General features: G+C 41.9%; 1 protein-coding gene across 2 annotated transcripts; it reads left to right on the top strand.

Moving 5' to 3' along the window:
- Positions 1 to 9698: 9698 nt before the first annotated feature.
- On the top strand, positions 9699 to 14279 carry tiprl (TIP41, TOR signaling pathway regulator-like (S. cerevisiae)). 2 transcript variants are annotated; one of them, XM_068721262.1, is made up of 8 exons: positions 9699 to 9806; positions 10631 to 10758; positions 10990 to 11169; positions 12217 to 12316; positions 12402 to 12533; positions 12700 to 12795; positions 12922 to 12984; positions 13569 to 14279. In XM_068721262.1, exons 2-8 carry the CDS (start codon positions 10634 to 10636, stop codon positions 13698 to 13700), a joined length of 828 nt encoding a protein of 275 aa, XP_068577363.1. In that variant the 5' UTR covers positions 9699 to 9806; positions 10631 to 10633; the 3' UTR covers positions 13701 to 14279. The 2 variants fall into 2 exon arrangements, with proteins under 2 accessions (XP_068577363.1, XP_068577364.1); XM_068721263.1 differs by lacking the exon at positions 9699 to 9806 and adding an exon at positions 9884 to 9955.
- The last annotated feature ends 882 nt before the right edge of the window (positions 14280 to 15161 follow it).

Genomic DNA, 15161 nt, shown 5'->3' with positions numbered 1-15161 from the left:
CTTCATGGTATTTGATCGTAAACCAAAGTATTGGACAAACTCACATTTTGACCTAATGACTGCGCAAGATGACATGTTGAAGGTGCCAGCAAAGTTACACTGTAAATCATTTCCAATATTTCACCTTCATTTTAATTTAACCTTAATATTTCACAATAAATTACACTTTTTTTACTTCACAGGATTTAACAAATGTTGTACTCAGAATTCTATTGTGAAATCAATGCAGGGGCACTAGCACACAGAAAATATGAGCTTGAATTGTCTGTAAATCTACGACAGCATACTGCTATAATAATCTGATGGGTATTTCACTACAATCACAGCTCAATGCAATAATATGACAGCAACATACTGCTGTGTCACAGTAATTTGATGCCAAGTCTATATATAAGTATATATAGACTATAAGTATATATATATATATATATATATATATATATATATATATATATATATATATATATATATATATATATATATATATATAAGTATACCAGTGTCATTTAACTGTAATTTACTGTAAAAATGTCACAGTAACTTAATCTGAAAGTAATGCACCTAGTATCCAGTAATTTACTGTAAATGCACATTCAAATACTTTACAGTGATTGTATTTTTTTTATTGCCGTTGACATTATTTTCAGATTTAGGGAGTGATAAAAAGAGCTCTCTAAAATCCCCTCTGTAAAGACCTTTGACTTTAATACATAAAAAAAAAAATGAAATACAAATTTTTAACCTGAATGTTCAAATTTCTGTTCTGGAATTGTATGAAAAGTTGCTTTACAAACAGAGATGTGCTAAAAAAATGTATAAAACATATCAATTTGAAATCAACCACGACTTTTGATGACTTTTCGATTGATTCTACTTTTGCCTTGTTCTCAAAATGTGTTTCTATGAAATGTTCTATCAATCATAAACATCCTTCTCCAAAATGTACTCTTTAAGTCGCTCTGCACTTAAAGGCAGTGGTGGGCCGTCAGGGCCAGCACTGCCTTCTCTGCTGGCCTAAACAGAATCACAAAATTATATATAGCTATTTTATAATTTAATAATTGTTCATGAATACATTACATGTATTCTAATTAATTTACCCATTAGCTTATTTTCTCATTGCACAGCTCCTGTCTTCCTCAGTTGCTCTGCTTCCAGTGCAACTTGTTTTAAGCCTTTATCCAATCAGATTTCACCTCTATGTCTCTTGGTAAGAAGAGAGGCCCGAGGCCTGCAGGGAAGCCTTTGCAGACTAAAGTATATGGGGACGATATTGTTGATTGTCATAGTCTTAAACCAATCAGATTTTTTGTTTGACATGTTGGGCGTATTCTTTGACACGTCAGAGTTGTCTAGGTGGCCTACAAGTACGTCAGCATTAATGTGCAGCTCAGCATTAACGTGCGGTGTGATTGGTCGGTGGGCTAGCATCACTGTTGTGAAGTTCAAGCTAGCTAGCAGAACTTAGTAGTAGTAAGAGTTCAAGTTGAAAGATATTGTAAGAAGTTATGACATTGACTTGACATTTTTAGCGTTTTGCTTGGTGTAGCTTTGTTTTTTTAACACTCAATGACTCAAGGAGGAGAAACGGATTTGGGAGTTACTGGCAATGCCTTTCTGGAGAAGAACATTTTCAGAATCATCGTAAGAAAAGGTCAGCCAACCCCACAGCTAGCAGCCCTGACCCAGCCAGGAAAAGGATTTGTATGAACGGTATTTCTGGCTGACAGCGTCGGAGAAGTGTTTCACATGTTATGGCTAAGAATGCGTTTTATTTGCGACTGAGTGTCTTGGTGTTTAGAGCTAAGCTGGATGTTACCACCTGGCACAAGGCTGGCAACAAAAAGGGAGGACACACACACACACACACACACACACACACACACACACACTTAACCCAAAATAGTTTATTTGAGTTGCTCAAACTTCAGCATAATGAAATGAGGTGCAACAGGCCCTGCTGTGAGAGAGAGACACTCCCAGAAGTGCTGTGTTTTATGCCTTCCTGGAGGCTCCAATCAGGTGGGCTGGTGACTATCCCAGCATCTCCCACCAGGAAACCATCATGCAGCAGGACCATAGCCAACAGAGTGGGAGGGTCGTCACACTGGATTTGCTAACCAAGTCAGCAAAAAGACACCATAGCACGACAGGACACTTACAAGCTACGGTGCTTTTGAAAACTTTTTCAACCTGAGTGGATCGACAACTCAACGAACACGTTCGCAGGAGGACCTCTTACTGGAACTGAACCGCACCGATGTTCTGTACAACAGTGGTATTAAACTCTTTGTTAACAAAGAAAGGAGGATGGACTTTGTCTTGAAGTGAATAGCAGCTTTGGTAAGTGAACTGCTTTTGTTTTTACATCTGCAGTAGCGTTACTACTGTTAGATTTTCTATCGTGTCGTTTTTATGATATGGTTAATTTTGTTCCCTCTTTAGTGTGCGGCGGAATGTGTGTTTTAGTGCTGCAGTTTTGCTGGATTGATTTGTCATGCTTTGTTGTCATAATAAATATATGTGACTGTTTTTTGTGAGTTTGTTCTTGTTATTGTGTTAATTACGTTGATTTTGATGATATGCCAATATACATTGTCCGTGACGAAGCATCCCGTCATACACGTATTCATGTATCTGCACTCTGCAGTTAATGTATTTGTAGGTGTTGAGCTCAGTGACGGGCCGTGCATTTTATACCTATGCCTTCAGTGCTGTCCTACTACAGTTGAACCACCTCCTAATAACCTCATTATTACACATATTAGTTTACACATACACATAACTTGCCACTTACCTGACAGTGTGGTGACAGGTAATTGGTAACCTGTACTGATTATACACTATATTATCTGATATATTGCTGTTAAGCTTGAAGAGAGTCAGACAGTATTTGGCCTTTGCAGAAACCCGGAAAAGAAGATGAAGACGGATTTCAAACGAGACTCACGACGCAGGTAGGCTCAATTATAGCAGCACAGTAATAGGTCATGAATACGTTTGAACTTACACACAGCTGGTGCAACAGCCTGCAAGTTCATTATTAAATCACTTCAGTGTATTTAAGTCTGATCTAATGAAGTAGTAATGTTTTACAATAAGTTATCATGCTGGGAAAGTGGGAGGGTGAAATTTATGATCTACGGAGGTAAAATTAAATCAGCATTTATTTGGTGAACATGAACCATAGCTTTCCTTAACTTTGCGAGCATTATAACATCATATTTTTCTTTTTAAACATCTAAAGAGGCTCCAGCTGCGTCTTCATCCAGTGCGGCCCAGCTAAGCCTCAGAGGAAAAGGAGGTAGGCCACTTTTGTAGCTTTGCACAGTGTGTTAAGGTTGGTGTCATTAAACTTATCTATACTGATAAAACTGTGACTCAAAATTAGAGATCCACACATACAGATAATGATATTGGTCCGATACTGACTCAAATTGCTGGATTGGGTATCTGTGACAATAGGTCAATCTGGTATTGGATACCATTATTTTATTAAATAACAATTCAATACTATTATCTTCATATATTTATTTGTTACATTTTGTTTTTAAAAAGTTATGAAAGCAAGGTTTAAATCAAGCCTGATGTTGCCTTATACATAAAAGAATGATCCCAGTCACTTCCACACACCTTATCATTCAAACAATGGCATCGGATCCGTACTTGGTATTGGCCAATACTCAAAGTCCAGATATCCGTATCGGTATCAGGACTGAAAAAGTTGCATCGGTGCTGTTGGGAACAAAAAGTAGTGTGTTTGAGTTATCAGCAAATATGAAAAACTAAATTATTGACATCAATAGAATTATAAATGTCAGTAAGATTATTAACAATTATTAATAGTAATGGGGCACCACCCTGAGAACAGGGACCACTAACCAAACTATAAACTAAGTGTCATACTGTAATTAGTGTTCACTCACAATGTCAATAGTCAAAGTACAGTACTATTCCATATTCAGAGTGAACAGTGAAGGTTTGAATTCGAGCACAGGCCACATATCCAGCTATTACATCAATACACGTGCACAAAGTAATCACAGAAAGCTGCTTTGAAAGTATAACAGAGTTTATTAGATTCCAATAATATTGATCAAGTCAAATAATATCTAAACCTAACAACAACTGCTATACAATTACGAGTCTACTATCTAAAATCAACAAACAATCTGTAGTGAGAGAGTGTGTGTGTGTGTGTGTGTATGTGTGTGTGTAGAGGGAGATGCGAGAAAACTAGAAATGGCGGATGTAGTCTCGTACATGATCACGCCACGTGGGACTACAAAACAATATGGCAGAAGATAGATAGGACTTTCAAAATGGCGGGTGTAGTCGCGTCCGTGACGAAACAAGGTAATACACACTCTGACCTAACTTTCTCTGCCCAGACACAAGCCTCTTACTCTGAGATGACTTTGTAGCGGTCGATGTGGTTCTTCGAGTTTCTTGGTTAAACTCGGGGTCCGGAGCTTCAAGCTCTGCGGCGATAAATTCTCTGTATGGCAGCGGGGATTACTTATTATGAAGTTATGGGAATTATTGTCCTTATGACCGGCAAAATGTTTACATCAATGGGGAGAGAACGGGGCATAGAAGTTATCCGTTCTCTTCTACAGTCTATTGTTTGTTCAGCGAAGTTAAGACCATGACCTAGGGTTTTCTTTTTTACATTACAGTCATTTTAGCAGACGCTTTTATCCAAAGCGACTTACAATTCAGAATCTATCTATACACCGTAGGCACAGCTACGGGAGCAATTTTGGGGTTAAGTGTTTTGCTCAAGGACACATTGACATGAGACTAGTGGAGCATGAACTGCCAACCCTCTGATTGAAAAGCGGCCCTGCTCTCCACTTGGCCCTGCTCTCCGCTCACCACGGTCACCCCCTTTCTTCAAAAGCAATGTTGTTTCTACACCTCCTTTCATGCAAATTGGATCCCGTGGGATGGCACAGAGCTGGAGGTGATGCAGAGTTTTAAAGTCTCAGGGACAGCAGGGTTGCACCACAGGGAACCACCTGTGGTGCCTGTGGCCCTCGTCCAATGAGACCCCAGTGTTGAGTTTGGACCAAGAATCACACGTAGGTGAGACTTAATGTCTCACAGGGCTTGGTGTGACTTTAACCCAAATCAGGCTGTTGACAACCATGCAGACCCATGTAGGTCCAACTCTTTGTTCCAACTACATGGCGAAGTCCCAACACGTGGTATGACAGAACCAAGAGGACGACAGAGCTAGAGTGACAGCACAACAGAACAGAGAGTGACGTAGGACGACAGAACCCAGAGTGACATAGGACGACAGAACCGGCAGTGACGTAGGATGACAGAATTTAGAGTTGTATAGGAAGACAAAACCTACAGTGAGACGTAGGACGACTTAGCCAGAGTGACATAGGACAACAAAACCAAGAGTGACATGACCTTGACGACAGAACAGAGAGTGACAAAGGACGGCGGACCAGAGTGACATAGGACAGCAGAACCGGGATAGACATAGGATTTCAGAACCAAGAATGACATAGGATGACACAACCGAGAGTAACGTAGAACGACTCAGCCAGAGTGACTACTGACGATGGAGCCAGAGCGATGAAAGACGGGGAGACAGCTTGACGAAGGATTCGGACAACAGATCAACAGCCCAGAGTGACATCATAAGGTTTGGTCGGTCATTAGTAGCCTGCACAGATGGAACTAGAAAAAACATTTACTCTTTATAATGTTTAGCTGTTACCCAGGGAAGAGGAGGACATACAGGTAGTTACTTTAAAGAGCACTTTTGTTATGCTGCCCAAAAGACACTAAACTCGGGGTCTGGAGCTTCAAGCTCTGCGGCGATAAATCCTCCTTATGGCAGTGGGGATTACTCGGATCTTGTGTGATCCTTCCCAAGGTTTCCTCCAGCCTCTCCTGTTAAAGGGTTAGTTTGGAGGTTTTTCCTTGCCCACTTGAGGGAGGTGCCGTCATCACTTGGGCTTCAAATTACCAATACTTAAGAGTTGTTTTTCAGCATTTCCAGCCTTAACGGTAAATGTAATGTCATCACATATGGTAAATTGACTGTACTATAGACCACTCAGAGCACTTGAACACTTTTAACACCATTCACACACAGGGCAGGGGGGTACCATGCACCTGCCCATCAGGACTCTGACTAATCATGCACACCCATTCGCACCATGGGCACAGCCTGCGGGAGGAATTTAAGTGTCTTACTCAAGGACAGCTCTACATGGACTAGCGGAGCCGGGGATTGAACCACCGATTCCCTGAAGAATACAACCCATATATCATGATAAGAGCAGAATAGAACTGATGGTGCTCAGGCGTTACTCTTGTATATGTATATCATTTTATTGGACTTGTATTTAAAATCTGTCTTCTATTTTTCAATGTACATAACATTTCAACATTTATTTTGCTGTGGGGTTTACAGTTTCAATAGTTGCACACAGTTCAAAATGAAATGCAATTTAGTTCATTTAAAGAAACACAGTGAAGGAGCCACAGTAAAAATGCTCAGCCACTGATTTGCTGTTGCAAACGCTTAGGTGCTTACAGGTAAACATTAATTAAGTGCTTAACACGCCATTTCTTATTTTACCTGCAGATAAAGATTCCATAGAATAATCTCTCATATCTTTTAAATATGAAAGTGAGTGCAGCTTACTCACACCACCTACAGGGGAGAGTGAGCATTTTCTCAACACCATGTTGGCCACAGGCTACACAGGGATCTTTCAAACCTTTTCTGGCACATCACTCCATTTTACTTCCTCATATGCCAAATGTTAGACTGTTGCCTCTAACTGCCATGGATAGCCCATTTTTAATTCTATTTTCAAATGCATGAATGGGGTTCCAATGCTGTTTTCAAACCTATATTTTCAATTTCTATTGAAAATATATCTCACCCAACTTATGTTCCTGTCTCATGCCTCTCGAACAAACCCAAATGACCAATAGTCAATGCGTCAGTTTTCTTTTATTAAACACTAAAGGTTCTGGCTGGTAAAATTGGTACATGTTATGCAAAAAGGATCTTCTCAGATACAAAAGACAAAGAGAAAAAAATGTTCTGTGCATTTTCATGGTTAAAGAAAGACATCAAGTCGTCTAACCGCCCCACCACGTGCTCCCTTGACCCGATCCCTTCCCCTCTTCTTCAGTCTATTGCGACTGAACTCTTTCCTTTCCTCACCCACCTCATCAACACATCTCTTATTTCAGGATGCTTTCCCACGGCCTTCAAGACTGCCAGAGTCACCCCCCTTCTGAAGAAACCATCACTTGACCCCTCTGATGTCAAGAACTTCAGACCGGTTTCTCTTCTACCCTTTCTATCCAAAACACTTAAACATGCTGTCTTTAACCAACTGTCTTCCTATCTCCACCAGAACAGCCTTTTGGACCCCCACCAGTCCGGATTCAAAGTGGGTCACTTGACAGAGAGAGCCCTCCTTGCGGTGACAGAGTCGCTTCACGCCGCGAGAGCTAACTCTCTCTCCTCTGTCCTGATTCTCCTGGACCTGTCTGCGGCTTTTGACACTGTGAACCATCAAATCCTCCTTTCCACCCTCGAGGGGATGGGCGTCTCAGGCTCTGCACTCTCCCTGTTTGCATCCTACCTGACGGGTCGATCCTACCAGGTGACCTGGAGGGGGGCCGTGTCGGAACCACGCATGCTGACTACGGGGGTTCCGCAAGGTTCAGTCCTGGGCCCCCTTCTCTTCTCGCTCTACACAACATCTCTGGGTTATGTTATTCGCATGACTTCTCCTACCATTGTTATGCCGATGACACCCAGCTGGTCTTATCATTTCCCCCCGGTGACACCCAAGTGGAGGCGCGCATCGCTGCGTGTTTGGCTGACATCTCGAAGTGGATGACGACACACCACCTCAAGCTCAACCTAGACAAAACTGAGCTACTGTTCCTCCCGGGGAAGGGTTGCCCGCACCGGGACCTGTCCATCACCATTGATGATACCGTGGTGACGCCGACTCGGACTGCGAGGAACCTGGGTGTGACCCTGGATGACCAACTGTCATTCTCAGCAAACATTTCATCCGTTACACGCTCCATCAGGAGGATTCGTCCCTTCCTCACTGACGAGACGGCGCAGGTGCTCATCCAGGCTCTTGTCATCTCCCGCCTGGACTACTGCAACTCTCTACTCGCCGGAGCCCCGGCGTCGGCCATCAGACCTCTGGAGCTTGTCCAGAAAGCCGCAGCTCGCCTAGTGTTCAATCGCCCCAAGTTCTTCCACACAACTTCTTTTCTCCGTTCTCTACACTGGCTACCTGTAAGAGCTCGCATCCAGTTTAAGACTCTGGTGCTAGCCTACAGGGCAGTGAAAGGAACAGCTCCTTCCTATCTCCAGGCCATGGTCAAGCCCTACACCCCCGCCCGACCACTTCGCTCTGCTGCCTCGGGGCGATTGGTTGCCCCGTCGCTCAGAGGTCCTGGCGGCCAATCGACCCGGTCACGGCTGTTTTCTGTCCTGGCCCCACAGTGGTGGAATGAACTCCCCACTGACGTCAGGACAGCAGAGTCGCTGCCCATCTTTCGCCGCAGGCTGAAAACCCACCTCTTCAAGAAGTACTACCCTGAGACTTCCACTTAGCACTTATTGTATTCATACTAGCTTGTTGCACTTATTGTATTCGTATTACTTATAGCATTAACTGTTTTTCTTGTTTCTGCACAGTACTTTGGCTCTGAGTTATGCTCTGCTTCATGCTCTTAGATGCTTGTTTGGAAATGAGATGTACTTATGACTTCTGGTGACTAGTAGTTCTTTTGATTACCTATGTTTAATGCACTTATTGTAAGTCGCTTTGGATAAAAGCGTCTGCTAAATGACTGTAATGTAATGTAATGTAATGTTTTGTAATATTACCTAGTATAACCTCAACACTGTCATGGACAATCATGTTATTAACATCTCTTTTTCAGGACAAACAGAAGAGGTATGCAACACTAATGTCTCATGAATGTATCAATAGTAACATCACCTTAAATACAAAACAAAAACAAAAAATAGAAATTGAATCTCTGATATTTATTGAAATAACATATATCACAACAGTGAACAGGACCTTTGGCTTATGAACGTTCTTCTGGGCCTTGGTGATCTGGTGGAACAAAATAAAACATTGTAGCCAACACATATCAAAAACTATTTACATGATAAGAAGCCAAATAAAATGTGTAACTAAACGGAATATAACTGCATGGATTACTCAGTAATCCCTGGGTGCATCCCTTACAAGTGCGCAAAGGATTATGTGCATATTATTTATTACGCTCATTATTTTGGTTGATGTCTAAACAGCACAGATCTACATGACACTAGGAGGATGAAGGGTGAGTGCCATGTTATTCCAATGAGCTTGACCTCTGAGATCAACACTGTGGTGCAGACATGCCCAGTCAGCAACACCAGCCGCTGACTCATCTACAGGCTCAATTTTATCCTGCTGTAGTATTATTCCCACGCAAATTGATATGCGCGTGTACGTGCCCACTGCTAAAGAAAATACGTTACCGCGTGATGAAGTTGTTAATTACAAAATAAAATGGGCAATACAAAAAATTACAACAAGCTCGCCATGGATCCACCCAGAACGCCGCAACACATCTTGAGTCTGTGCTGTGGGACAGACGGTAACACAGGAAACGGACACCACGCAGAAATAACGGAACCATAGCGTGAGCGTAGCAAAACTAACCGGACGGTTTATAGTGGCGCACTCAAGTAGCCTCCATGACAGCTAACAGTAGACTACAACACCAAGGTAAACAGATTTTCTCTCTGTTAACTTATGTTGTAACACAGTCGTGGCGACTTCAACTATTTCTGGTCAGGGACAGCTGGTTTTAATGTTCAACCATCTTTTGATAGTTATGTTTGCCGAAACTAGTGTAACGTTATCCATACAACGAAGTAAGGGTCCAATAATTTAATATTCTGATATTTGACAAATTGTACTATGAGTAGAAACACTAGCAGCCGATGTAATTCTTTCAAAAGTTTGACGAGGGTTATCATTAATGAATGCTTGGTTTGACGAAGCTAACCAGCTAATGTTAACGTTATTAATGAATAAATGGTTAACACTATGTGTCTTTTTCCGCCGTAACTGAAGAGAGCTTTATAAAAAAAACTTTATGAACCGAGTGGACTAAAACGGCGAGTTTAAAGATTTGTAGATGGTTGAAATTGCCATTAATGGTGCAAACAATTAATTTATAAATGTTTTATCAGTGCAAATCAAGAAAGTACACACGAAACATGAGGTGTGTGTTCACGAAGACAGCTGTTCAGCTGGGGGCATCTATGTAATCTATGTAATGTGATGTACAAAGCATTGGATGAATCATTTTAATTTTACTTTTTTTAATTGTTATACAGTTTCTCCCTACCTCTCATTTCTTTGTAAACCATATATTTGGTCTACTATTAGACCTGCTTTTAAGACACCCCCCGACCCTTCGGAGGGTGCAGGTGCAGAACTTGTGCTTTTGCATCCTTACAAAAGTGGAGAAGTAGCCAACAGTGTTGACAGACGACTAGCAGACAGCCCCTTTGAAACATCTGCTGCCGATGTATTTTGTCTAGTTGATGTTGGCCTCACTTTCCACGATGATGTCGCATGGCTTCAAGAGCAGCAAGCAGGACTTCACCTTCGGACCATGGAGAGTGACTGCTGCCAGAAACCACATCATGAAATCCAAAGACATTGAACGGTGAGATGGCGCTTCTTACAGTGTTTGTCTTTTGCCCCCCCCCCCCCCCCCCCCCCCCATACACCTGTAGAGCTCAGTACTGGTCTTGTGTCAAATTTAATTTCCTCCTTCAAATAGTGTTTCCCTATGCAGGTTGACACGCATTGTAAGCATCATTACATACAGTTATGGCAAGTAACTGTATGAATAGGTGTAATCTTTTCTTTAGCTGTTTGCTGTTTGCCCCTCCAGGTTAGCTGAGGAGATGAACTTGCCCTCCCTTCCGGAGATGCTGTTCGGGGACAACGTCCTGCGCATCCAGCACACAGATGGCTACGGCATCGAATTCAACGCCATCGATGCCCTGAGGAGAGTCAACAACATGGAGGACGCCGTCAAGGTGGCCTGTGCACAGGAGTGGCAGGAGAGCAGGCAAGACTAGCATCCCAGCTGGAGGGTTGTTTAGTTAATGTGTGATATGTTGTTGTTTTTTCAGAACTGAAGTTGCCCTAAAGTAGAATAAATTACAGTCTGTCCACATTCTGATTCGGTAATCAAAGGCAACATCTGTGGCCTTTTCACCTGAACTCAAAATCCTGTTGGGAGTTTTTAAAGCAGTAATGCATACCGTTTAGTTAGTTAGTTTGGTTCCAGATTGTGATTTGTCATTATCACCTGCGCCAGGAGAATCATGCCATTGCTTGTGTGCGAGTGAGTGAGTGAGTGTGCATCCCTACGTCTCTCCACGGCTAATCTTGCATTCTGACTTCATTCAATTTGCATGATATTTCAAGTTGCTATGCTGGCAGATGGTGAGTTTAATTAGTTTTTTGGCACGAGATTATAAAGTGTATTAAACAACGACTTTGAATGAAGTGTGTCCTAGGACGCCTTATTGGTGTCTAGACGAGGGGTTAGCCAGTTGTAAGTTGTATTCATTCAATCGCACAATACATTACATTACGGTCATTTAGCAGACGCTTTTATCCAAAGCGACTTACAATTCAGTATCTTCAGCAGCTACGGGAGCAATTTTTGGGGTTAAGTGTCTTGCTCAAGGACACATTGACATGAGACTAGCAGAGCAGTAGCCGGGGATCGAACCGTTGACCCTCTCATTGAAAGGCGGCCCTGCTCTCCACTTAGCCACGGTCAATACAGCAGAAATTGTTGCAGACACACCTGTCAGAGATCTGAACTCTACTGACTGCACCGTTCTAGTTTATCTTAGAGCAGTGATTTACATGTCTGTTGTAAAAATCTATGTTGATTCAAAAGGAAATAATAAAAGACAACAGGATGAGAATATAGGACATCAGGACATCCCATATATCACATGCAGGGATGTATCAGAACAACTTAAAGAAGGAAATCTCCCCTTTTTGTGTTGTGTTGAAAAATTATTCAATAATGCTGCTCATTACCAGAGACACAATGCCACCTGCGTAGTGAACAATAATCTCTGTAATCTCCTTCCAGAGCTGACTCTGAACACTCGAAAGAGGTGGTGAGACCTTACGACTGGACATACACCACGGACTACAGAGGCACCCTCATAGGAGAGAGCTTGCAGATGAAGGTGGGTCTTTTTTCAGGAATGGGTTGTACCACAGTTTCATCACCACCTTTTTTTTTTTTACATGTTACCTATTGTTCATGTGAAGGCAACCAAGACAGCAGAACGGATCGACATGGAGAAGCTGAAAGCCCGGGAACAGATAATGTTCTTCGACGAGGTGCTGCTGTTCGAGGATGAGCTGCACGACCACGGCGTCTCGATGATCAGCGTCAAAATTGTGAGTGCGTCGATGCTAAGCAGCCAATGCTAATGATCAAAACGAGGAGCAGATTCAGTCACGTTTGAGAGGACACAGTCTGTGTAATTGTTGCCTAATCGACCGAGGCAGCAGCTTGCGTTGCATGCAACAAGTTTTAAGTTACATGTCGCTGTGTTTGATGCAGAGGGTGATGCCCACCAGTTTCTTCCTGTTGCTGCGCTTCTTCCTACGAGTGGACGGAGTACTGATTCGAATAAATGACACGCGACTGTATCACGAGGCAAGTTGGTTGCCTCCAGGCAGGATGAAATGTACAGTGTGGGGTTTTACAATGAGCAGGACATGTGATGTGAATGTTATCTGAAGTTGTCCACGCTGAATGTGGCGCTGCTGTTTTTGATTCCAGGCCGGAAAGGACTTCATGCTGCGAGAGTTCAGCACGAGGGAAAGCAAAGTAGCAGAGCTGAAGGTGATAACCGATAACAAGACACAGTTCATGTTTTGAGCTAAAAGGGACAGTACACCTCAAATTCTAAGATATATATATATTGTTCCGGTTACCTTTAGTGCTACTTATCAGTCTTCATAAAGATAGTATTTATTCCATTAGATTTTACAGGTGTACCTAATAAAGGGGCCACTCACACACACCCAGTGACATGACAGGATTTAGTCTCTTTCTTACATAAAGTCTGTTTTGTTGTCTCGCTCATGGAAAAATAAGTTAACAAATTAATTTTACCACAGTGGTCTACTCTCCATCACCAGTATTTGCATAAAATATTTGTATATTACCAATGTTTTGCATTTAAAAAACAATCCCAACATTACCATTTATTTACGCATAAACACAATAAATTCATTGAAATGTACATAAGAATAGAAAAACTATATCGTAGACATTTGCATTTCTATATCACCATGCGCTTTGAATAAAAACTGTATTTTTGTTGAATGATAATAATTATGCATTAAACCAGATTGCATGTAAAGCCTCCGTTAGCAGAACGTACATTAAAACTCCTGTGATGTACTGCATGTATTTCTCTTCAGGATGTTCCCGCCGCACTGTACACGGATCCTAATGAGATTGCCCAGCACTTAACCCTGAAGCTGACAGAAAGCGAGAGGCTGGAGCTTCCTGCGATGCAGCCTGAGACAGCTGTCAACGACGTCCTTCCGTGACCGCCACACCGATGTGTCCACATCCACGTGTTGCATGAAGAAAAAAAAGGGAATCGTAGTCTTAAACCACATTGAACCACAGTAACATAACAACCATTGATTTCCCCTTCAAATACCTGTACAGGAATAGTTTTTATATGTGACCACTAAGATCATGTGTTCTTAAAACTCTCACGACAGTTTCCGTGTGTTCCCAGTGCAGCCTGACGCACTGTAATATCAGAGAAACGTTAACCCCAGTTCGGTCTAGCTTCTGGCTCTGTTCATATTTGAACTGATTTTGTTTTATGAGGCATTTTTTCCACATGAAAGACTCGGTAGGGTAGCTGTGTCCATGCTTGTAATATTAGTGCATCAATAGTGTGTTAGTAGAAAAAAAAAAAAAAACTACACTAAACAGCACTGTATTTTCTGAAGTCAAAAGTCATCAAAACATGTCTGTAAATATGTCTACTTTATTTTCTACGGTTACTTATGGAAGGTGAAAGAGCTTGTTTTCCATTTGCAAGTCGGACACCTCCATAATCTGTGTGAATATGTCTTCAATATGGCCAAATAAATTCTGTTTGTGCAAATGTAGCTAGCTGGTGCCGGTGTTCATGGCGGTTTACTTGTCAGAGAGGGTTTCTATCCATAATAATCATAAATTATGAATGAATCCAACACTCAATGCCAATCAACTTTCATCCACGATAAATGCTGAGTTGTTGACCTTAGTTTAGTTTCACAACATCAGCAGTGACCATGGTGATTGGATGTTGAAATAGGAATTGGGATTTAAACAAAATGGAAGTCTAATTTGACGGGGGAATTATTGATAATTATTATTTAAAAAAAATACTTAGCACATGGAGTTACTCATTCAACAAGAGAATTCCCCTGTGTGTATAATCAACAAGAAAGAGGTTGCACTGGATGACATGTTCCTTCATTACCATTGACACACACTGTACTGTGATGTAAAAGAATCAGCTCTATTGTGTGCTCAACCAAGGATTTTTTTTCCATCTCTCTAAATGTACTTACAAAAAGTATGTAAATAACTGAAACAGTTACAGTTCCACCTGATGGATTAGTGTGTTCTGCTGGTTAAGATGCAATCGTTCAGGTTAGTGGTTTAGAGATCACTGCTCCGGGGGTTCAGGTTTCAATTCCCAACAGTTGTATGGCAGCAGACTTGCTGGGCAGAATAAGGCCCAATCCCAATCTGCAGACTCACAGACTCGCAGACTTTGAGGCGCTCTCTCACAAAGTCTGTGAGGGTTTAGGACTGTCCCACTGTCAAATCATCGAGTCGTGTTTTAGGGCTCTCTGGCAGATATTTTGAGCCCTTTATGAACCCTTTCCGTAAGTCAGCATTAGATGCTGACTTTGCCCAAGGGAATTACCCACAACTCATTGCAATGGGCCGTTAAACATGGGGAAACCAGTGGATTCATGGAGACGCAAAAAAAGTAAATG

This window comes from Cebidichthys violaceus, unplaced genomic scaffold (assembly GCF_023349555.1).
Source record: "Cebidichthys violaceus isolate CVI_PGR_0920_01 unplaced genomic scaffold, fCebVio1.0.p SCAF_27, whole genome shotgun sequence".
Lineage (NCBI taxonomy): Eukaryota > Metazoa > Chordata > Actinopteri > Perciformes > Stichaeidae > Cebidichthys > Cebidichthys violaceus.
This window is presented reverse-complemented; position numbering and strand designations above follow the sequence as displayed.

What these genes read in the sequence shown, in the direction of transcription:
- tiprl (XM_068721262.1), top strand. Translation starts at nt 10,634, where the DNA reads ATGTTGGCCTCACTTTCCACGATGATGTCGCATGGCTTCAAGAGCAGC. An exon ending in GAGAGAGCTTGCAGATGAAG is followed by an intron (nt 12,317 to 12,401) that starts GTGGGTCTTTTT and finishes GTTCATGTGAAG; the next exon opens with GCAACCAAGACAGCAGAACG. An exon ending in CGATGATCAGCGTCAAAATT is followed by an intron (nt 12,534 to 12,699) that starts GTGAGTGCGTCG and finishes TGTTTGATGCAG; the next exon opens with AGGGTGATGCCCACCAGTTT.